At 41.9% G+C, this 24,751-nt stretch overlaps 2 protein-coding genes across 9 annotated transcripts; both read left to right on the top strand.

Annotated features, from left to right (window-relative positions):
- Positions 1-217: 217 nt before the first annotated feature.
- LOC131882967 (AMP deaminase 2-like) lies at positions 218-23,703 on the top strand. 8 transcript variants are annotated; one of them, XM_059230268.1, is made up of 12 exons: positions 218-674; positions 16,441-16,633; positions 17,438-17,563; positions 18,237-18,453; positions 18,570-18,674; positions 19,082-19,259; positions 19,461-19,610; positions 20,095-20,426; positions 20,495-20,692; positions 21,971-22,102; positions 22,307-23,167; positions 23,241-23,703. In XM_059230268.1, exons 1-12 carry the CDS (start codon positions 515-517, stop codon positions 23,400-23,402), a joined length of 2,814 nt encoding a protein of 937 aa, XP_059086251.1. In that variant the 5' UTR covers positions 218-514; the 3' UTR covers positions 23,403-23,703. The 8 variants fall into 8 exon arrangements, with proteins under 8 accessions (XP_059086251.1, XP_059086250.1, XP_059086252.1 ...); XM_059230267.1 differs by lacking the exon at positions 218-674 and adding an exon at positions 8,395-8,796; XM_059230269.1 differs by lacking the exon at positions 218-674 and adding an exon at positions 8,397-8,745.
- On the top strand, positions 1,112-2,234 carry LOC131882976 (DNA repair protein complementing XP-A cells homolog). Its single transcript, XM_059230288.1, has one exon. The coding sequence runs from the start codon at positions 1,188-1,190 to the stop codon at positions 2,148-2,150; it is 963 nt and encodes a 320-aa protein (XP_059086271.1). The 5' UTR covers positions 1,112-1,187; the 3' UTR covers positions 2,151-2,234.
- Positions 23,704-24,751: the final 1,048 nt, after the last annotated feature.

Genomic DNA, 24,751 nt, shown 5'->3' with positions numbered 1-24,751 from the left:
CCACTGGCCCAATTTTATCCTTATCCCTCCCCTCCTGTGGTTATGAAATCATTTTCCCCAAAGCTCAAATTATCGAAGGCCACCGATTGGCCTTATTTGTTCCAGGTTTTCCCAATGAACCAGACAGAGGGTAGATTCGTGCTATATTTTCCTCTCCAAGGATCCCTTCGTCGCCTTTTACGTGGATTGAGGAACTCCTAGGAGAAGCAGAAGGAAGAGAAAGCCCAGCTCTGTGGAAGAACATACCGCACACAAGCAAGCTCACCAACACCGCCACCAACACCACCATCCAGCTGGTCCATAAGCTGTCAAGCTGCAACATTGACTACATACATTCGGTAAAGCACGTCTTTCTATCGCGGCCTTGGAAGATGAAGGCTCTTCTCGCTTAGTGTTCATGCCTGAAGCTGACGAGGAAACCCGTGTCCAATCTTGAAAACGTTGCTGGACTACACCGGTGCATTCATTCTTTGGGTGGTTAAGTGTCATTGAACTTGACTGAACTTTGAGCGGCATGGCCTCTTCCGAACAGTTGAGGATGCTCCAGCGGTTGCAAAGCACCCCCTCGGCCGTCACCCTCGAAGGGTTGAGTGCGGGACAAGCGTCCTTGTCGGACGAAGAGGATCTGGGATTGTCCGTGGTGGGATCGAAAAAGCGTCTGGAGGACGAGGAAGGTAAGGAGGATCTGGATGGGCGACCACAATGGACTTGTTCCATGACTGAAGGGGTCCACAGATCCTTTTTAGGAGCAAAGTCTGGGCGATAATGAGCATATCCGGCAACAATACATCATGTTTTCATATCACAAATGATCTAGGACTAAACTTATGAATATACACCTAAAATATTAGGGTGACATCACAGCTTTTCATGTTATTGATGAATATGTATGCAACTGAAAATGTATGAGATATTGACACAAAAGTTTGCCATCTCAAAAAACACAGTGCCTCTGGTGTAGTAAGATTTATCTCTTTATTTTCGTGATGAAGAACTGTCTAGATAGTATCAAGACTTATTGTAACTTCAAAAAATAGACACATTTCAAACCCAGGAGGTGTCGTGTTTAAACTAGAGCAAATGTTCCGCCATGTTTATTTCCAAAAATCAGCTAATCCTCCCGTTGTGTAAGACCAGAAACATCGGTCCCAGCTCCAAAAGAACAGGGGTTCCAAGTGCCGTTCATAATGAGCAAGTCCATTTTTGCCATGGAAGACGACGATGAAGACCTCGTGGACCCTCCCAAGCCACCTGATACCAAGGATGACCCTCTGTTCGACGATGACGATGACTTATTGGAAGGCGTTGCCGTAGAAGAGATCTCTGTTCCAAATCCCACGAGTACCCCGCCTGTTCCTCTAACGATGAGTCAAAAAGCTAGAATGGAACGGAATCGCCTCAAGGCCAAGAGTCTCAAACAAGCTCGACTGATGGCACGCCCTTATGCTAATAACCCGGGCTCCTCTCGGGATCAAGTAACGGGCGAGAAACTTATTCGGGTCCAAGAGAAGAAGCTGGTGGATTCCGGAGCCGGATTTTTTATTGAGGAGACCTCCGAAGGCTCAGATGCGATTGATCCGAGCACATTTGTCCAACTACCGGCCCCAATCATCAAACCTGATCAACCTTCTTGCTTGGAATGCCAGGAGAACTTCTCGGACTCGTTTCTATTCCGTACCTTTGACATCTCGGTGTGCGACAAGTGCAAGGAGACCGAGAGGGATGGCAAGCACGAGCTCATCACAAAAACGGATGCCAAGAACACGTTCTTACTCAAAGATGTGGATATTGACAAACGGGAGCCTGTCTTGAAATTTATCATCCGGAAGAATCCGCATAATCCCCGGTGGGGGGACATGAAATTGTTCCTGAGATCTCAGATTGAAGATCGGGCATTGGAGGTGTGGGGATCGGAGGAAGCCCTGGAGAGACAACACGATTTGCGGGATGAGAAGAAGGAAAAGACGAAAGCGAAGCGGTTCAATAATCAGATTAAAGCCTTGCGAATGCAGGTCCGGGGCTCACTCTACAAAAAAGATCTCTCCACTCACAAACATGAGTTTGGTGAAGAGCATTATGACGAGAAACAAGACGATTATTATCAAAAGTGTCAGAGCTGTGAGTTCGTCAAACGGTATGAAAAGATGTGAAGGAGATGGCACCTTCTTGGATGAATTATCAGTATTACTTAAATTGACGTGGCCAATACAAAAACTTGATATATTTCACCAATAGCATGCTCGCTTGCTTGCTCATCAGTGAATGGTAAACCTATACGCACGCTCTGAAAGTCAGTTAGATGGCGAGTTAAATCGAAAGCTCAAGATCAACAAAAACGGTGCAATGCTCACTTTGCCGACATGTGCGAGTAGTGATACTTGTTAAAAATCAGAGTTAGACCTGGTATAGAACCCGAGTATGGCCTCGGTCGCGCTTTAACCAAATGCGCTAAAACCATCTACATTTGTTGGTTTTTTTTGCTTCATTTTTATCTCTCAGAGGGCTAGCACCTGAAACTTGTGATTGAATTACTTTGCTTAGTGCACCCGTTCAGCGTGTCTAACATACGTGCTTCACTTTGAAGTTGCCAGACTAGTGTTGGGGCGAGTCCAGACTCGAGTCCGAGTGCACTCGAGTTTGTTACTCAATTTTGGAGGAATTGGCCGAACTCGAGTCTTTAGGAAAGGACTCTAGTCCGGACTCGTCAACAAAGGATATCTTGATATTTTTTTTTTCTTTAGATTTCGCAAGATTGCTTGCCCTGATTCTAGTAAAAGACTTGAGTCCGAACTCGGCGAGTCCGGCAAAAAGTCAAAACTTCAGAGGACTTGCACGAGTCCTACCTGTTCTTTTGCCGGACTCGCCCCAGCTTTATGCAAGACCATTTGCAGGGCAGTAGTAACGAAATTACAATGATTCGTTCCTTTTTTGAAAAAGAAACTGTAATCCCATTACATTTTAAAATGGTGTAATTGTAACGACCAAAAGAAACCAAAAATTACTCGTTACTCGTTCCTTTTTTCACGCTCCAGAGTGCTCTTAATTCTTCGTTTCTCCCTTGGCAACTGAGGAAATTTGAAGCTTTTAAGAAATCTCTCTGAACAGAAAATTTTCATTTTTTCATATATTTTCCTTTATCCTAAAGAAATAAGCACAGGGCTGACAACAGTGCCTGCTTTTCACAACGTTGAATGCGTTTGTGGTTTCAATTCTTGTTATAATTGAACCGCTTTATTGTTTATATCTCCTCATTCAAATTGAAGTACTTGAACTCAGGGCGAAATCTTTCTTTGACTTGAGTATGTTGCACCAAATTTCTCAATTCTCCCCATATCCATCTATGACTTTAGGCACAGGGTTCGAGAATTTCTAGTACTATTTTTCCATGGTATTTCTTTGTGTCAATGTTGTAAATGTTCAATAATCGTTAGTTGAATCTAGGGACAGTTCTCAGTTTTAGATGAGAAATATTTAAATAACATGTAGTCCAGAAGAAGGTAATAAATGTACTACTAAAACTAAACCTCGAGAAGTATTTTAAAATTCGCTACACATTTGGCAAATACTGAAATTAATTAGTGATATACGGCCAAATATTATCATTTTTCAAACGTTTTCGAAGACAGTTCCGAATGACAGTGAAAAAAATAAAACCGAAGTAAACAAAAAATCACTTTTCTTACGTTTGATTTTTCAAAATAGCAACGTAAGTCAGANGACAGTGAAAAAAATAAAACCGAAGTAAACAAAAAATCACTTTTCTTACGTTTGATTTTTCAAAATAGCAACGTAAGTCAGACTTGGACAAGTGTTTAACTAAAATTCCCGATCAACCTTATATTCAAGGGCTAGCCAGATCAGTCAACTCTAATTTGTTGGTCGATCAAATAATGTATATGAATGAAAGTGAAGTAAAATGAATATGTTTCTCGTCTTGAACTGCTGGGATTCCAATCCCAGTAGCGGTAAGGAAGTCCGCAAAAATAATAATAATGATAATTAGAATAAAAAATCTAATGTATGATGCCTTAACTTTGTCCGGATTCGAAATCCCCTCTCTGAATACATTTCATTCGTTATTTTGAATATGCCTTTCGCATCCCAAAATTCAAAATTTAAAAAAAGGTATGAGGCATGTTTTCCCCATAAAATTGATATTGTTGAAGTAATTCAAAGTTGAAAGAGGAAATGATTTTCCTATTATGTATTTCCATTGGCTAAGCCAAATTAGCATGGCCAAGAATGGGAGTAAACCAATGCTGAGCAAATAACCAATATCAATACTCATTAAAATAAGATGTTGGCGGAAAACATTTGGCCAATTTGAGACAAAAATATGACCATTGACCATTGATTTAAGAAAGTATGGTCTTGTTGCGGCGAAACCCCTGAAATATTGTTCATCTACAATTTTAGTAAATGTAATTGTAACGAATAACGCCATTACAATTTTTCGAGAGTATCGATTGTGTAACGAATTACTCATTTTGGCCAAAGAAATTGGAACTGTAATACGTTCCTTTTATTTAAGAACGACTAATGCCCTGACCACTTGTAGATAAATTGGTGCCCCTTTTCACACAAGTCATATTCGGACATTAGGCAAGCGCTGGTACCAGCAAACAAACTTGCCTGCCAATGCCAGTGATTCAAAATTGGCGTTTCAAACTGGTTTTAACGAAGCTGACCTTTGCCCCTATGGCGACGTTTAGACTAGTTTAGACAAGCTCTGGCAGGTTCGTTTGTTTGCTGGAACCAGTGTCAGTGATGCAAGCTTCAAGCACGTTTTCGAGAAGCTGACCCTTCATTCAAATTACTTTATTATAAGAAAAGTTCATCTTCGTTAAAACCAGTTTGAAAGGCCAATTTTGAATCACTGGCATTGGCAGGCAAGTTTGTTTGCTGATACCGGCGCTTGCCTAAATGTCCAAATAGCAATGTGAAAGAAGGGTCAGCAAACAAACTTGTCTGCCAATGCCAGTGATGCAAAATTGGCGTTTCAAACTGGGTTTAACGAAGATGACCTTTTCCCATATAGCAATGTGAAAGAAGGGTCAGCTTCTCGAACACTTGTTTGATGCCCGAAACTTGCATCTCTGGCACTGGTACCAGCAAACAAACTTGTCTGCCAATGCCAGTGATGCAAAATTGGCGTTTCAAACTGGGTTTAACGAAGCTGACCTTTCCCCCTATAGCAATGTGAAAGAAGGGTCAGCTTCTCGAAAACGTGTTTGAAGCCCGAAACTTGCATCACTGACATTTTCACCAGCTAACAAACGAACCTGTCAGAGCTTGCCTAAACGTCCCCATAGGGTTGACCTGTAATCTTGGGGCGGGAGCTTGTCCAAGTCTGTTTCAAAACACTGGAACAAGATCAGCTCTCAACAAATATCAGAGGAGGAAAAAGAGAGAAGGAGAGAATTGCCTCAAATATTTACTCAAAAAAGGTTTAATCCTATTCCCCAAGACCAATTTAAAAAAAAGGTCAGAACTGAATGCTTTCCACGAGATGAAAAAGAGTTTGTTTTGTTTTCAAATTGACACGTTGACTTGAAAACGTTGCCAGGGTCAAACACATTCTGTGGAATCACATTCTTGGCAAAGGTGCACGACATCTAAGAAGGTAGGTATGTAGGTAAATGACCTCAGTCGAATTGTTTCGTCTCTTTGGGGGAGAATCTCGCTCCCAGATCAGGTTCCAGTAAAACAAGCCGGCATACTTGAGAAGGATTTTTTGAGCCCTTTAGTATTTCTATTCGCCTCTCGATGTCTCAGCCTCTGTTAGAAATTGAGTGCAGATCCCATGAGGGGAATTACTCCATCTTTTGCCCCCGTATTTATGAGCATTTCCGGAGGCTGCGAGATATAACTTGAGAAAATGGGACAACTCAGGTACAAAAAAGGCAAGAATCTCCACACAAAACGCTGTCTTCCCTCCCCCTTCGGTTACCTCGACTTATCGTTTCCGAAACGTCACTTGAATGCTCAAAATGAAAGAAAGAAAGACACGCTTTCAAGGGTCATTGCTCTCGCATCTATTCCCCATTTATCCTCGATGATTATTGAACGGACGTCACGGGAGACAATCAAACATGGATGCATATGTCCAGATGCTCATTTCAAGCCCTATTCACCTTGAGTGCATGCACTAAAGACAAGTACAATCCGTGTTCAACCTAGACAACACATGGTCTACGTACAATTGTTCTTTATTGATTAAGAGAGGACTTGTTTATGATAGGCGCTTCGGATTTTCGACCCATGCAGCTTGGAATTGCTTTACATATGATCTGAATCAAAGAGAAACGGGAATCTCGTTCCACTGACACAGTTGGTGTTGGACACTCGAACATTATGGACTCTCGTGATATTTACGGAGCATTAAAAGGTAAGCTGCCCTATCAAAAACTTTCGTGAATATGCTTAGTCTGACTTGAAGAGCATTGATGCTTAGGTATGTGAACTATTTGCTCGTTCGTAACACCCACTACTAGATACAGTGTATGAAGACCAGGGGTGATTTTCACAGGCAAACAAACCGATCGTCGTCACTGAAGAGTCAAGGAAGACTTGGCTTGGATGGAACGTTTGCCAAAAAAATCAATTCCAGGGTTCCTGACCCAAATGGATGGAAACTCGTTTGACTTGTCTTTAGAAGCTACCAAGCTGTCATTTTGCTCTTGCTTTCATAGGTCATTCATACGAGTTGAAGCCACGGAACCTGGGGTTTCCTGTTTCTCATTTGCTCTTTGAAATCGCACTAGGTTCCACGAGAAGAATTTGGACTGAAATGGAACAAATGTGAAATTTCAACTCATTCATACTATATCCAACGTCTGACCTGTCTTGAAGAACTGATGAATTGCATTTCTCATTCGAACTCATCTGGACTTTCAAAGCTGCCTGATAGAGTCGATAGAAAAACCCTTCCAGCTAATATGTTTTAGTTATTTCATGTTCAGGCAATTTCAACCAGTCACATAATAGCTATTCTTCATCGTACTTTTCAAAGTGTGCTACAGCATGACATAGACAGGGTCCCGTTTGCGACCTTGTTCAGAATTTTAAAATAATATCATTCGTTGATCTTAGAAGTCCCCCGGGAGTTACAAGGTTCCTTGAGATTTGCGAGCTTAATTGTTTGGCAAAGTCTTAAAGTCCTTGCCATGAGGTAGCAACTTTTATATTGATAGACTCTTCACAGTAATAGGAAATAGCACTAGTCAGCAATTGCAAGTCATCTTTTGGGAAGACTTGGCACACAGATTGAAATAACCGAGTCATTGAGAACAAAGACAAAAATCAATCCTTCATTTGCTTACATATTACTTCCAAAACCGAACTTCGTCTTCCGGAGTAAACTTCCAATTCAATACCCTCTAAATATCTTCAAATTTTAATGGACGATCAAATACGTATTTTGACGCACTTATGATCCATGTCTTTAAGCATCAGAAACTACCTCATTACAATTACAGTACGGTACTTTTTGATCCCCTTGGTACCAGAGTTTAGTTGTTGGGTGACCCTGTGTGCGGCAGGTTTTTCTTCCATGAAATTGTCCCCCTTTGCTCCAAAAAAACTAACATCCTTGTTGTTCCATCTCAACAACTCTGTCCTTGGTGCTTCTTGATGATACCTTCGTAATACCTCTTTGGTGCGGTCGGAAAGTTTTATTTGAACAACTTGGGACCATTTTTACTCGTGTAGCTGGATTGAGTTTGACGTCCTGAGAGACTATATATAAACACACTTTTGACACACTGACGTCCTTTGTCATCAACCCTCCCCAATCAACGAGGTCTTTATATTCTTTTTTTATCCTAACGAAAAATCTCTTTTCTTCCACACGACAATCATTGGTCAGTGAAGAAGAATGTCTGAGGTCTGTCACTTTGTCCATAGTTATCCCCTCCTCCCACTCATTAGAATCATGTCCTCATAAGCGAACTCAATTACGCGTTATCATCTTCGCTTAGCGGTTTACATTTGTAATAACCCGAGCAGGACCTTTCCTTCAACACTTTCGACGAGTAACAGAACGACAGACAAAATATATACTGCTACGTACTACGTACTATGCCTGCCCCTCGGACCGGATAGAATTCCGACCCAAGCAACGCAAGCAACTCAAAATGACGCACCGCTCGTAGCATAGTAGAGCATAGCATAGCATAGCATAGCATTCAGCCTTCTTCAGCGTGATATGAGTGGTGGCCTCGAGTCCTCAATGGCCAGGTGCTGACTGCTATCTGCTTGACTATCCCATCCATGTTGCCAGCCTGAATACCGACGAACGGAACAGGAGAGCTCTTAAGGGGAGGATTCGAGCGGGTATGTGTGTGGATGGGTGGGTGTATTCTAGGCCCCCCAAACACCACATTTGAATTGATTGCCAGACAGGCATAATTTCAAAATCGAGGACCCGAGCCTGGACTTGACGAAGCGACCTCAGTTCGACGTCAACAAAGGCCATTGCCGCTCGTGTTGATTTCCATGTGGTAAATAGTCCCGGGACATTCCATTAGTGTCGTCTTGAAAAGTACGGAGAGCGACTTAAGCCTTTCCAAGAACAAACACCGGTGATAACAAAGCTGATCCTTTGATCGTGGTGCGAGATGGCTGGAAGAAATGTGCCTTCGACCCATCGCTACAATAATGATGGGAACGATTCGGACGGGGAGGAAGTATCCCATTTCCTTCGGAATCATAGCGGAGGATCCCTTCGGATGAGTAAACGACAAGGTGTGCCCTCCAATCGATTGAATTATAGCGATACCATGATGCGTCGAGAAGGTAAAGGCGGTCGATTGCTTGATTTGAGGGAAATGTCCATGGCTGTTGAGTCTAATCTAACGGAAGATCGGGGTGAAGAGCTTTCTTTTTGATTGAGAAAACGTTTGGAGAAAGCCGTTCGTTCGGCCCCGGATTGAGACCTCATTTGAAGAGACATCTCTGGCAAGAAATGAGCTCTACCCAGATGCACATTTTTGGACCTAGATGGCAATTGAGTCCGAGCCCGGTAAGATTGTGGAAAGCTAGGGTTTCTGCGCCACGACATGGAACTGCAACTTGCTCGAGCGATTCATTTTATTCGGGTTATTTAGCTTCAGTAATCACATAGGATTTGTACTGGTATGCGGCTTTAAGTTTGATGGAACGGAGGGATTTGTTCCACATTTCTTCAAAGCGTGATTTGTTATTCTGTTGTTTTGGAAGCCCTACTACTGTTATTTTTAGGGAGTTTTAAAGGTCTTTCCACGACTTGGTTGTAGAGTTGTAAAGAGTCCTTTATTTATTTCGAGATTTTTCCGACATTCTGGAAGATTCTAGGTCTGTTCCAAAAAAGACTCAAGTTTTGGCAAACATTTGAAATGACATTTGTCTTTACTAATCTTAAATGCCTGGTGAATTTTTACCTCGGACAAAATGCTGTTTTCTCCCCAGTTTTGTCTTTTCTATGATATGTCACAAAAGCTCATCTCTATTGCTGTTTCTAAAGTAGAATTTTCGTCTAAAGGCAACCTGCTCTAAAGATAAAATGATGCTCCAACTCATTCCTTATGATACGTAGACTAGAGAGTTGATCTTCTTATAGAGAAGGTTTGCGAATCATTTATTGAACCATTTTTGCTTCAAAGAGATTTATAGGAATAGGTTTTCGTTTCAGCAGCCAAATGACTCGTGTCATTCTAGTTATCTTTGGGTCTCATTTATTGATTGTAAAAGTACTTTAATTGATAGCAGGAAAGGCATTGTCCCAAAACCAGGAAGGTTTAGGTTCAATTTTATATACATTTGAGAAATGATGGCGAAAGGCCTTACAAATCAGGTCAAAAACGAAAACGGAAATAATGTTGTTCCCCGTTTTTAAATTGGTCCTATTTTGCGGGATGAAGCGAAACATAAAGGACGCCTTTTTTGGTGGAGGGTAGAGCAAATGGTGACAAATTGTTTTTCAAGTCGACTTTTTCCAAAAGATGGGCCAAAGGACTTTACCAAGGCTTATTTTAACACTCTGTCTGGAGTATGGTTATTTTGAACATATGTTATTAGTACCTTGTATCTTGCGGAACAAGTAATTTCATGTTGTGACGCTCTGACAAGAATGTCCGTTTTCTCGGGAAAAACGTTCACATCCAAAACAGTATTAAAAATTCTCCAGGAATTGTTGGATATTCATAAATTTGACCTGGACAATTTAGGTCCATTTAAAGCCTCTTTACGCCCAGTGCATTGTCATTAAGGAAGAAACCCGATGATTATGCTTTTCATCAGCGGCTGAGTTCAGCAGGTTTGCAAAAGGTCGAACAAGTCCAAAGATGTCATCATCCAAACATCACAGGAATGAAAGAACTCTCGTATTGGGAGAGACTAAAGAGTTGGGACTGTACAGTGTTCAGAAAAGGTGCGAAAGGTATCTGATATTATGTATACAATTTCAAATGCATTAATGAGCTTTGTCCCAAACATTTAGGGTCAATTCTAGTGACCGTAGGGGCTTAATGTACGTTTTGAGAGCACCTCAAGAACACCAGGTTAGTTCGAACAATGAAGTCCACTTCTCTACTTTCTCGGGTTCCTTCATTGTTGAAATTGCTTCCCTCTGTTATTCGTAGGGAATAGGTAGGCCTTGTTGATCCGGTAGCATATTTCAAGTCAGTTTGGACAAATTTTTAGATAGCATTCCAGATCAACCCTACATTCAAGGATCAGCTCGGTCTGCCAACTCACACTCGTTGGTATACGAAATATCATATAAAGATTGAAAGGTAATAAATGGACGAATTATAACCTTTCATTTTAAGAATACTGGGGGTGACATTCCTTGTAGCGGTTAGAAAAGCTCGTGAAAAACCAAACCAAATAATAATAATGATAATAATGAAGAATAGATACAAAACAGTCTTGATTCAGCCTCAGTTAGGTTTTAAGTTTGGTTTGGTTTTTCACGGGCTTTTCTAACCACAACAAGGAATGAAGTCCCCACTTCTATTAAAATGAAAGGTCACATTACGTCTGTTTCCACAATATGTTCTAAATATCGTATTTCCTCCATGTATTTAAGCCTCATAAACTTCCAAAGTGTTACAAGTGCTTCTCCCCATATATAAAGGCCAAAGTTTACTATAGAAGGTTTTTTTCTTTTTGTGCCTCAAAGGCATAATTCATAGAGTGACTGAAAACATTCACAATACTCTGCACAATGAATCTCTTTTGAACATGTTATTCCCAGGTTGAAGTTCCAAACATAAGGAAAACATTTTTCTCCTTGCTGATGTCTCGATAAATATAGAACGTGTTCCTATTTTATCATAACAGGCCAAGTGTGGATGGGCAAAGGTGATCAATTATAGGAGTAGGTTTGCTTTCAAATGAAGAACCAACACCTTCTCAGGGGAATGTCTAGTACAGTTTTAGAGGCCGTACTCGTTTTACGTTCTTTGTTCGATTCATTTCACACAGTAAAATGAAAAATTAAAGTCAACGAATTGACTTATTTCTCCGTTAAAAGCTGCAGTAGGGATCTGTTGGTTGACGCTTCAAAAGTATCTGTATCAAATATATTCGATGCAACGATTAACAGTTAAAGAAACTCCATTTTCTTAAAAACCTAACTGGTTCATTTACTTGTTGTCTCCGATCAATTGCTTTAAATTGGAAGGTGACATAAATTGTGAGTCGTAACCTCACTTTTAAAGAAGTTGAAAGGGAGGTTGGAGCATTACAATTAAGGTGCAAAAAATAAGAATACTTTTTACCTGTCCGTCACTCCGTTAATGCCTTTCACACTTGTTTGTTTGCTTTTGGTGACCTAGCCTTAAGAATAAGATCTGATGTGCTTGTAAGTTATTAGAGGCGCAATCACCGAGCTTTTGCATCTCCTTACTTAAGTAAAAATAATTTGGCCTGTTGTCAACACCTGCCTGCAGTCTAAGAAATCAAAATAGTATCATTTGTATTATTTCAAAATAAAATCACCAGAGTGAATGAACCAAAAAACTCTTGAGTTTTGTTGCACGAAGGTCATCAAATGCATTTGGTGTGAATTCCCATGGCCAGTTTCTGCAATGTCGGAAACTTCGAGGTCCCGAAGGAATGGGTTGTTGTACACGTATTTAGCGATGTGCTTTTCTAGTGCACTAAGATAGAATATCTCATGAGTGCAGTTTACTTGTTGTCTAAATCAATTTATTTATTTTTCTTCTTCTTTTTTTGGTTTGGTTTTTCACGGGTTTTTTCTAACCGCTACAGGGAATGTAATCCCCATTGATGAAATAATTCGTACTTGTTCTCCTGTATTGCTCAATTTCTCTACCTTCCCTCGTTCTATCGAAGCACATGGATTAATGAGTAAAAGTATTTTTATTGCAAGCATTGATTTTGTACGAACGAGTCACTCTCGCTTTCCCTCAACGCTAATAAACTCCTTGTTGCTCAGAGAGCGACAAAAAAGTCAATTGCATTTGGCTTTTGGCAGAGAGAAATGCGATTTTGGCCCAGTGGCCATAAGTGAGTTTGCAAGGGAAGGCTAACTGACCAAGAGAGGCGAGGAGCACAAATGATCTCTCCTCCAATTAGGGCAAACTTTGGGAACTGCTCTCCCGTTCCCTTCGTTCCTACGTTCTTGCTTTCTTTCTATGTTCAAGGCTCAAGAATCCGAGATTCAGAGCGACTTGCTCGGGCTGCATTTCTTACTCTGCTGCCAACTCATGTTCCCATCGGTGTGTGTTCCAGCTTTTAAGTGGAACATTCAATCCATAGAGTACATTAGGGCAGGCAAGCGTGGAAAAAATCAAGTCCATGCTCAATGAGTTAAAGGTACGGAAATACACAACTCCAGGAGACGAGACCACTTTGCCTTGTAGAACACCCTGTCACTTTGGATGCAAATGGACAACTGCCCATTGATGGAAATGAGGGCTAGACTTTCCCTTTTCGATTTTAAACGGATCAAGCTCCAAAAATGATGGATTGCACCTAGTGAAAGCTGAAATTAAATTGCTCTACTAGCAATAACTTGGGTCATTGGCACCTTTTGACGCGAATTTATCGTTGGAAAGCTGGTCCCCAAATGGATCTCCTCGTTGTTACTTGCGGACCATGCAATGTAGGCACCGGATATCCTCTTTTGCCAAGACAGGGTTTCGACCCCGTGTTTCCTCCTTGCTTCAAAGTCCTTGCTTTGGGTCATGATTTGCACATTGGTCTGAACGACGTGTGTGCGAATCCATGGCGTTGTAACACGGCGTTCTACTGCAGAGAAATATAACCCTTTTCCAGCCAAAACGGTTGGTGGGTCCTTGGGAGTGTTGAAACTGGTCGTAGCAGGGCTTGTTCCAAAGTGGAACAAGTAGTAGGCTTTGGCAGGCCAGGGTGCAGGCACCATTCTGCAACTAAGCCTTGGAGAAGCCAAAAGCGAAGATTATTCTACATGGAGTATACAGTACACAGTATACCCTGTACGTACGTAGTGTACATTCTACTACTACTCCATACTACCGCAGTATTCTGAGCGGCCAAAGTGACAAGGCGAGTCTTTGCTGCATCTCCTCTCCTCGTTCTTCTTGCTCTTGTTCTATGGATTCGTCCCCAAGTTAATGTAGTCGCTTCCACTCCCCCCTTCTGGGCACCCACACAAGACTCACTGTCCATTGTGCTGTTCTAAAAATAATGACCAGAGACAGTCAGTTGAACTTAAGATGAGACAACATTTGCTCGGCTGTTCAATTGCAAGTTACGTGGGGCTGGGGACGAGGAACGAGGAACACCCCCTCTTTCCTTGGCTTTGGCTCACAGTGACAGCTCCGTGTTCTCTCTTGGGTCGCTGGACCGCGAACGAAAGGAACCGGACAAACGGAACGCTCAATGTCCGAGAGTCCGAGTTTTGGGTGCTATTGTCATTCGAATTTGAGTCAGTTCTCGGACACGAGCCCAAGAAGAATCATCTCGAGGAAGCAGCAAAGAGTTGAAGACGGTGGGACAACATGTTCAATGGGATGACTCTGTCGAGGAGTCGATCACCCAACATGTGTGGGCATTTGCGAGTTTCCCACCATGTCGAGAAGCCACCTTGAAATTGGGTAACTATTCTCATTCGAGACTACTTTGATTCGGGAAATAATCCCATTCACAATGCGCCTTCCATGGGACATTTGGGAGGATAAGGGAGGAAAAGTTGCTCCAACGTGGGAAACATTTACATTTTTAAGGACCCCTCCGATTGTAGAATAAGAGAAACCGCTGCAAAATGCTAATCCAACCATTCTTAACCGGAAAGGGTAACTGGGGAAATGCTTTCCTACTTTGATATTTGACATTGAAGACCATACACGGAGCTATAGAAACTGCAACCGTTATATTTATATTAGAAGGAGTATCATACTTTTGGTGCTACCGCTCGATACTTTCCAAAACAGCATTTGTTCAATGACAGAAACTTGAGAATGCACTTTCAATCCTTCGAAAGTGATTGATTGCCGTCAACTCAACAAAATTCAGCAGCTCCAAGGATGGAATTTGGCACTGTTTCAATTGATTCTTGTCATCCTGGAATCAATGCGATTTTAGTGAAGCTACCAATAATGAAACGAATTCTTTGAATATGGCCATAGCACTTATTTTTTATATGAAACACTCCACTGGCCTCATTCAGCGAAGGAAGAGCGGGGAAAATCAAATATCCCAGTCAAGATTGGGAAAAACTGAGGCAAACATTGCAGTGACATTCTAACAACAATCTAAGACCAAATTTTAGAAAGGAGGAAATTGTTTTTACAAAACTCTGTTTACTGCCATATTTGGTGCGGGTTTTAAGGCTTCATTACTTTCAGAAGTAGCGTTCCAAATTGAAGACAAATTTTGTAGAATTATGGTTTAAGTTGGTTGTCATGTTATCTGCACTTTTGGTTTATGGAGTAGCGGCATTGCTGTGGATTTCGATGAAAGTTTTGAATATGTTCATGAACATAATTCCTCTTTTACCCAATGTTTCACATTCTCTGGATTTTCTTGAGCCATCTTCAAGCCTCATTGCGAAATAGACTCAGGTCGTTCTCTTCTATGATACAAAATTGCAAAGAACACAATTTCGAACTGGCAAAGATCTTTGCTTTGAGAGAGCGAAACGTGATGAAAATTCCGAAACATCTGAACCGTTTTCCAGGAAAAGCGAAGCTGCACTCAAGAGTGAGTCAGTCGACTTTTGGATTCTGAAACTTCCAAGCATCAAGATAATGATTCCCATCTTGAAAATTCAAACTCAAAAAAGCATTTAGATGAACCGACTTTTGGAAAGCTCCTTGTCAAACAAGATCGTTGGATAATCACTCATATCATAGAAGAGAGTAAACAGCCTCCTCGATGTGGAACTCAATTTGTCACAAAACTTGCCTCTCATCTATGGCCTCGAAAAGGGGTTTTCTCATTTCTTTTTGTGTTCCAAAATTCAAAAATAGCCAACAGAGCTTCAATTCTTGGCAATGAGCCTGGTCACGTGACCCCTGAATCTGATTCATCACTGCCTGGACCTTGTGCTGAAAGCACGCTCTTGCCGCCCTTGTCCCGTTCCACAGAAATTCTTTGCCCCCTCTTGTTCGTCTTTGAGTTGCGCTCCTTCCTTTTTCTCGCTCATTACAACAACGAGGAGGGGAGGAGGACTGGAGGCCGAACGGCTATTGGCCTCGCTGGGCTAAAGGAGGGGAATGCCTCCCATGTCCACTTTGCTCTCGAAATGTGGGATGTCTTTTCTGCGGGAGAGAACTTTATTCTTGGACTATTCAAGTACTGGGGTAGAGCAGAGGCAGGAGGATGGGAGGATGAATTTGTTTTGAACGCTGGCCAAGCTGTTTTGGGTCCAAGTGGATTCAGTTCCTGGAATCTGAACTATGCCATAGGCACTAGAAACTTCATTGGGACTGACTTATCTAACATGATTGTGTTTCAAAGATAATGGCGTAAAAGGCATTTAATTGATAAGGCAACCCCCTAATGAGCCTCACAAGCCTTTAAATAGTATTAGAATGAGCATTGGTCGTCAATTACGTGTCGACATGGCCTCAAGAAAGATCAGTCATCATAACTTGGACTGGGATGTGGAAGGTGAGGACATCACAGAGGGGTGAATCCAGAATATTTTGTTAAAGTACCAGCACTGATTGAGTTTTCAAAATGTATTAGTCGTAAAGTTGGTCGACTTTTGTTGCATTGCATTGAAGAGGAAGCCACGGCTATTTAATTGATGACATTAAACTAGACACACCGAGTGTTTACAAACGTATAAAAACAAATATTTGCAAAAGCCAGGTCATAAACGTTTTGATTTCCCAGGAATCCTTGCAAAAGCTTCGGATCAAAAAGCCTATTTTCATGATCTCGATTAGAATCGAATTCGAACTTCAAATCATACCGCTGTTCATTTTCAATTCCTTGGTTTTTCAGGGAGCGAGTCTCCAGCCGCTTTTATGGACAAGAATCCACTCTCATCGAGCTTAAAGAGCGAGAGCCAACAATATCGGGAAATGGCCAAACGTTTGATTGGTTCCCAAGATGAGAAATATCTCTCCAACGAGATTTCGGCTCCTTACGAGGTGCCTCAATATCCTATCGAACAGATCGAGACCAAACTCATCAGGTAAACCAATCAATTCAGAACTATCCTTGATGTGATCATGACCTAATGTAGAGATCGCGTACTAACCCGCCTTTTTTCAGGAGAGAAATTCATTTTACATTTTGTTTGAAATTCTCATAAATAAAGAATGACCTTGTTCCTTCTTGCATGCTATGATCCAAGCGACTCTTCCAGTGTGGCTCATTAAAAGGAGTCCTTGCTTCATGTCCAGTGAAACTTGAACGAGACTTCAAACGGTCTTGTGTAGGTTGTTCGACGTAGGATGTGGGATGTTGTCATGAATGGATAGATAGCTTGATAGATACTGAGATGACCTGGCACAGATTATCATCAGTTTCGTGTCCTATTAGATTATCTCTTGACTTGGAACAACCTTCATGTGTGTCTGTGTTCCCTGAAGTTCCATTTTATTGGGAAAACTTCACTGCCAAGTACCAATCTTGTTTTATGTGTCTTATGAGATAATCATGTCTAAGAACACTCTAGACTTCTACCAAGATATCTCAAGCCCTCTAGTGAATGGGTTCATGGTTTTAAACCCAGCAACTTCGACCTCAAACAGTGGACTTGCTGAATCGCGAAAAGATTCCCCACCTCATTTCGAGTACCAGACTTCTTTTCAGTTAGTGCGTGTACCTCACCAAGACATTTATGTACAGGGTGCACCATGTGATTTTTTAAAAGAAATTGACCACTCGACGCAGGAGCTCTATCATATTCTTCTTGGTGTCCTCTGAGGCTGTGACCAAAGATGCCGTGCTGTTAAATAGACATTGCACCCATGTCCGTACATCTACCTTTCAGTTCACTTCCTATGGTGGCCAGACATAAGATAGCTCGTGGCCTCTCGTTAGACTCTGCTGCCTTTCAGGCCACGTCTTCCGCCGCCGCATCCAATTTTTCCACTGGCTCTGGCCACACTACGCCACGGTACAATTAAAACTTTTAAAAAGACATTCCTCACCTCCTCACAATATCCTTGCAAACAGAACCAAATTCACCGGGACTATCCAAGAGATTGCATCTACCTATGTTCTGCATTAGTTTCTCACCTTGTTTAACCTACAAACCTGCACGTTTTAGAGGCTTTGATAACCCTTATCTTGTCCCACAATTTGTATGTTGTATCTAATATAGTGTGTAACCCAGCAATATTCATTGTTAATGTTATACAAATTCTTTTTTTACAAGTAATTCTGCTGTCAAGTTTAAAGTGTATGATACTTTAACAAAATTGTCAACTTGAAAGAAGTTCAAATGATTACTAATAACCTTTGCCTCAGTACATAATATCAAATGAATATTGATCATAAGCATTGCATTCATTAGAAAACGCAAATCACAAAGGATTTAGTGTTTTCTGTATTTGCTTCGTTTACCTTAGACTACAATAGATTAGAATGGCCATTCCGTGTCGTAAAATGTTTGAATAAATACATGGATCAACGAGATTATGTATTTTGTACTGCATTCAACTATGCAGATTACTCCACCTTTTATATTCAAGAAGAGCGATTGCCAAAGGTTTTCAATCTTTGTTGCATGCTTATTTGATTGCTATTGCTATAAAGCTCACAACTAATAAGTGTTTATGCTTCCACAGGGTCAAATCCGAGTTGGAGGATGGAAGCACGTCGGGATCTGCCCCCGCCTCTGCATCCACCCCCTTTGAGCCAAACTTGGCCACCATTAATGATGATGTTGGGGATTGCGAGGATGATCCAGATTCCGAGGGGGCCGATCCCACTGCTGGATACATTGACAATGAATACGTCCCTTACTTCCAACGAGTCTCCATCACTGGCGATGACAACACTGGGGTGAGTGTCCGTTACTTTTCCTCAGCAATAATTTCTTTGTCAATACGACTGGTTGAGGACCAACTTGAGTTAATTGGTGAACTGAATTGAGTGTCTCAGCACTTCAACGATTTCAGAGGTCTTTTCGCAATCGGAAAGCATCTGCAATTTACACAAATGGTCCCTTAGGCTTCTTCATCAATCCTACAAGCACGACTATGGCCAAGTCGACTGTGGCGGGGGTTAGTCAGTACACCCTTTTATTGGTGGTGGGCAGTCTCAAACTATGTAAATACCCTGTATGAGCATTTGAACATCCCTCCTCTGTCCAAGGTCGTGGTCTTGAAAAGGGATCTTGTATTACGAGTATCTAAATCAAATCTCAGTAAACAAACACTTTGGTAGCATTCAGTAGTTTGAAATTACAATTAAAATGTAAAGTATGTCAGAGTTCTTGTCGTACAAAAAAAAAAAATAACGTGTCTTTATTTTTCTTTTTTCTCCTAGGATTTCCAGTTCTTTGGGGTGAGTGTGCGGTGGTCTTTCCTTGTCTTTCTCTTGTTTTTGTTTCGTGGTCTGTCCTGAGAACTGAAGTCCAACGAGACGAAGGCTGTTCTTTGTGACCAAAATTATTGACATGCTGTTTTAGGTTCCGATGGAAGACCTTCAGAACGCCTCCAAACTGCTCGTGCAAGCTCTGCAGATTCGCGAAGACTACATGAGGATGTCCTATCAAGCCTTTCCATCTGTTTGCAAGAGGTTCATGAAGAAATTGGACGGGACTGCTCATAAACATGTGGAACACCCTGACCGCGCCACAATCGAAGGTAAATCAAAGCTCAGCCACATTTCGGGAAAAAGAAAATGCAATTGTCAGTCACCCTTCTGAAACATTTCATGTTAAAATTGGCGGACTGGTTTAGCTCAGCGCTCACCAGTTTAGGCCATCAATTAACGGCCTTGCTATTAATAGGATGAACATAATGATGATGAATTGGTTTTCCTTTGTCTTGCTCCATGTTAACCAGGTGGTTTTGAAGTGGTCACCGAGGATGGTGCTCCTCCGCCACTACCACAACAACTTCCCCCATTGAAGATGCCCGCGAAGCCGTTCGTCATGCCGCGAGCGCCTCCGCCGTCCGCGGCTGACTTGGCCGAGATGGCAGGAGAAACATCATGTAATGAATGATTAGTGAAACCCGAAAATAATCCCAAAGACCCCGAACATGACGCGTGATTCCTGGCGTTTTTTTTTATTGTCCAGTTCTTAACACTGCGTCATTGGTACTCATCAAATATTGAAAATGCCTGACTCTCTTGTGATAACCTTCATATTGATAATGCTTGTTCAAATAACTGGCACCATTTCTTGGGCAGATACCAATGCTCAATGGTACAAAGACACCTCGGAATAATAATGACGGTGTTGAATAGACCAAAGCCTCTCCAGTATTATTCGTGTAGATATAAATCCTAATCATTAGTGTAATCATTAATCTTGCTCTTTCTATCCCACCAACAAAGTTAGGACTTACTCTTACTCACGCTCATTCAACGAACTAACAACAATCCATACATCTAATTCATTAAACTGTACATCCAACGACTGGTGAACCCTTTAAAGCCGCCACAATCCCTCATTTCTCGCCATTAATTTTCCAGATCATCCCATCCATCCACCCAAATCGACCTCGAACCCGTGGGACATTGATGTGATCGAGGACTGCGGCTACGAAATTCGCCTGGAAAAAGGCGTGTTCCAATTGTACAATGAAGGAGCACGCTTGGACTACGAATACCCCGATCTAGGCAAATTCATCAAGGATATGCATCTCCTCTGCGCATTGATCGCAGACGGACCTCTGAAGTCATTCTGCTACCGACGCTTGAGCTATCTCTCTTCCAAGTTCCAACTCCACGTGCTTTTGAATGAATTGAGAGAGCTGGCTGCTCAAAAAGCTGTGGCCCATCGGGATTTCTACAACGTCCGAAAGGTATTATTGTCAGTGACCTGCTTTCAACTGTTTCCATGGATTGATTCAGCAAGCGAGCCTTCCTTCAGGTTGACACTCATATTCATGCTGCCTCGTGCATGAATCAAAAGCACTTGCTTCGCTTCATCAAGAAGGCCTTGAAGACGGAGGCCGACACTTTCGTGTGCAAAACCAAGGAGGGGACGGATATGACTTTGAAACAGGTCTTCACGTCCATGAATCTAACGGCATACGACCTCACGGTCGACATGCTGGATGTGCACGCGGTGAGTTAATTGTGCTTTGGGTGTTTCCTCATAAATGAAGCATGGCATGCAGCCCTATTTGGTGTTTTTGTATACCTGTATTTTAAGATCAAATCAGCCGTTGCCTAAGCTATAAATCGTTGAAAGTATTGTCGTTGTCTTTCAACCTTATCCGATGTTGCTAATGGGAGTTTCTTCTTCATTATGTGTACTATCGTTGGGATTTCTCACCTAAAACGTGAATGTTGCCTCATTTCTTCCCGCTCCTCCTTCTTTTAAACAGCTCGTTTGCTCGTTCACTCATTCACTTCTTAGTTAACTTTCGTTGTTCGTGTGACTATCAAGTAACCAAGTGACTAACAGGGGGAAAGGCGTGAAATTCAAATCGGTGTCGCACAATTGCCTCAATTGCATCCACAACTATCTATCTATCTCTGTCACCTGATCAATGTTGATTCTTCCTCCTCTTCTCTGGCCTTGCAAGTTGTCGGTATCAGAAATGCGTTTGTACTGACATTCGGGCTATAAATGCATCTTCTGGTATTGTATGACTTCAAGGGATCGCACTCACCTAACTTCTTCTGTCGACTCAGAGTCATTTCTAGATGTTGTAGAGCCAACCATATCATCAACCCGGTGTCTCTTGAAATAATGGACCTCTGGGTTGTGCGGACGCTCCTGAGCGCCATTGGTTGTACTACTGGGGGAATATGACGAAAGAACTACAGTCTGAAGGTTGCTAACATTTTGAGCGCAACCTAATAAATGGCACAGCAAGTAGGCCAATAGCTTTCAGGAGACGGCCGTTCTACTATTCAGTGGTTCATGTCGAAATGTATGGTTCTGATAATAAGATGTATTGTATGTTGATGTTGTTCATTGTCGTATTCACCACGGGCTTCATGTTGCTGGCGTTATTGTATTTGTTTCCACGGTGTTTGGGATATGATACGGATATATATGATAGTCATATAGAGCCCTTGTTGATTTTATATTTTACACCCCCAATACGTTTCAGATATTTTTCAAGGGAAATGTATGTGGTCATTTCAGTTCCCCGCTAAAAAATTCCAAAATGGACCCTCGTAAAATGTTTCACTGATGTCAATTATAAGTACTTGCTGCGTTTTATGTCATATATTTTGATGTTGCATGAGGTAAGTAGGAGTTTTTATTTAGCATGTCTTACCAAGTTACCGACTGGCAGCAATAAAGTAATAACGATTGAGTGGTCTGCTTACTTCATAAGCTATTGATGACATCGGAAATGATTTTGCAATCGATTTTTACTCATTTCAGGATCGCAACACGTTCCATCGATTTGACAAGTTCAATGCTAAATACAACCCTATTGGCGAGTCGAGACTCAGGGAGGTCTTCATGAAAACCGACAACCACATCAAAGGAAGATTCTTTGGAAAACTCTTGAACGTGAGTAGTCCGCTTCATCTTCCTTATGTAGAAACATATTCGGACCAAAGTTCGATGATATAAATTACTGGCCATGTGGTTTCGTTCAATTCACAGGGCTTCTTGATAGAAGCGCGATAGTTATGTCCTGTTATATAACGTAGTTTCGTGCTTGATTGATTTACTTACCAAGAAAGACATCATCAATTGTTCAACCGCTTTCAGGAGGTTTTCAATGACCTGGAGGAGTCCAAGTATCAGAACTCGGAGCCTCGTTTGTCCATTTATGGCAGAAGCAAATCCGAGTGGGACAAATTGGCAGAGTGGGCGGTTTCCAATAACGTGTACTCGGACAACGTGCGTTGGCTGATCCAGGTGCCAAGACTGTTTGACATCTATAAGTCGAACAAGCTGATCAACAATTTTGAAGAGATCCTCGACAACCTCTTCCGACCCTTGTTTGAAGTGACTAAAGATCCTCAATCTCATCCGGACCTCCACAAGTTCCTCCAATACGTGATTGGCTTCGATTCGGTGGATGACGAGAGCAAGCCAGAGAACCCATTGTTTGACAAAGATGTTCAGACCCCTGACGAATGGACGGATGAGGAAAACCCACCCTACTCCTACTACATATACTACATGTACGCCAATATCACCATCCTGAACCACTTCCGCAAGGAGCGTGGTCTCTCCACATTTGTTCTTCGTCCTCATTGTGGAGAAGCAGGAGCGATCCAGCATCTGGTGGCCGGATTCATGATGAGTGAGAGCATCTCTCACGGCCTCTTGTTGAGGAAGGTGCCCGTCCTCCAGTACTTGTATTACTTGAGCCAAATTGGCATCGCCATGTCTCCCTTGAGCAACAACTCGCTCTTTTTGAACTACAATCGCTCGCCGTTGCCCGAGTACTTGGCCAGAGGATTGCACATTTCCCTTTCCACTGACGATCCACTTCAATTCCACTTCACTAAGGAACCTTTGATGGAAGAATACTCAATTGCCACGCAGGTGTGGAAGATGTCCTCCTGTGACATGTGTGAATTGGCCAGGAACTCGGTCGTCATGAGTGGGTTTTCCCATCATGTAAGTATTGCGAACATGTTTTATTGTACCAAACAACGAAATGAGGACACACATTGGTTTTTTCTCCTAACAGATGAAGCAACATTGGCTCGGTCCCAATTACATGCGAGAGGGCGTGGCAGGAAACGATATGACCCGAACCAATGTCCCTGACATCCGTGTGGCCTATCGTTACGAGACTTTGGTGGACGAGCTCACCAACATCTTCAGAAGTGTTGAGGACCTTCCCGAGTAAAGCGTTCGATTAGAGCAACATACACATTTTCCTCGTCACATCTTGGCAACGAATGGTTGATTTCGCCTCATAGTTGTCCATGCAAATCAGGACTTGATCAATTGTATTCATCCTACTACTCTTGCCATTTATTCATTCTTACTTACTTACTCACTTGCTTGCACTACCCCGTAAATAGGACATACATATAAAACTTGGACGCTTGCCAAAAAAACATATATTCTCGTAAAATTGTTTGCTATTCATAGCTCATATTTGAACCACCAAATAAATGATTGTTCCAATTGATTGTTTTATCAAAGAGTTACGTGGCTTCGTTGACGTGCGCAAAAAGCTTCATTAAATGTTGTAGCGGTGCAAAGAACAGTTCCAAATCTTATTACATCAACGTCTAACCCAAAACTTGGTGTTGAACGATGACAAGTAAATCAACATCTCGATTATTGATCTTTCAAAACGTTGGACAGACGATTGCATGATCACGAAGGGCGCTACCGGCTTCATTATATTTCAAAATATATGACGTAACCGTACTAACAACCGCATTGTTTCGTCTTAGCCAGAACCGAGTCTCGAACCTTATTTCATGGTCTTTCAAGTAACAGGTATAACGCCAATGCTTTGTCTTTCAAATAACCGAGCTTAGTACGAAATAACTTCCACGTTTGTAATCTTCGGTAGTGACAAGAAAATATGGACCAGTAGATGATTGACCACATGACATGTTTCGGAGTTTATACACGTTTAAATCTATCTAGAAGGAGAAGGACATGGGAGTAGAAAATTTAGCAGTTCGTTCAAACACGCAACCTCTAATAATGGAATCAGAACCACTCGCTTTAATCAAGGAAAAGTCCTTGACGAGATATTTCGATAAGATCCAAACGTCCCAACAGAAGGCGTTTGAAATCCGAATCCGGGAAAGCACAGCACCATAAATCGGCGTCTTCTACCTCTCTAAAAGAGGGCGCAACCCTTGGCTTGACCAATAGCAAAGTGGATGCTTTTAAGTTACCTAACATTCGCTAAGGATTGGCTAAAAAGAACCTTAAACAAATCTGCCAATTTCTTGCCTCGCCACCCGAACCAAGTCAAATAACGTACTAGGAGTCGAACTACCAGCACGATATATTCGCCTCCTCTGTGGGAGCAGACTCGTGGATGCGGTCTACGTGTATGGGAATGTGTGCTCCTCCTGCTGTCCGTGGCTTATCAGTGGGTTCAGGCTTTGAAAGATCTCATTTCGAGAATAAACGCTCGCAGAAAAGCTTTGAAAATCTTCGAAGCTTTAAAGCCGGCTTGGATTGGAGACCATCACGGACGAACCCAGCACCAACCAGAGAATGATC

Source organism: Tigriopus californicus, chromosome 7 (genome assembly GCF_007210705.1).
Source record: "Tigriopus californicus strain San Diego chromosome 7, Tcal_SD_v2.1, whole genome shotgun sequence".
Classification (NCBI taxonomy): Eukaryota; Metazoa; Arthropoda; class Copepoda; order Harpacticoida; family Harpacticidae; genus Tigriopus; species Tigriopus californicus.
The sequence above is the reverse complement of the archived record's forward strand: the minus strand, read 5'-3'. Positions and strand labels throughout refer to the sequence as shown.

What these genes read in the sequence shown, in the direction of transcription:
- LOC131882976 (XM_059230288.1), top strand. Translation starts at nt 1,188, where the DNA reads ATGAGCAAGTCCATTTTTGCCATGGAAGACGACGATGAAGACCTCGTG.
- LOC131882967 (XM_059230267.1), top strand. Translation starts at nt 8,619, where the DNA reads ATGGCTGGAAGAAATGTGCCTTCGACCCATCGCTACAATAATGATGGG. An exon ending in ATTTCTACAACGTCCGAAAG is followed by an intron (nt 20,427 to 20,494) that starts GTATTATTGTCA and finishes GCCTTCCTTCAG; the next exon opens with GTTGACACTCATATTCATGC. An exon ending in ACATGCTGGATGTGCACGCG is followed by an intron (nt 20,693 to 21,970) that starts GTGAGTTAATTG and finishes TACTCATTTCAG; the next exon opens with GATCGCAACACGTTCCATCG.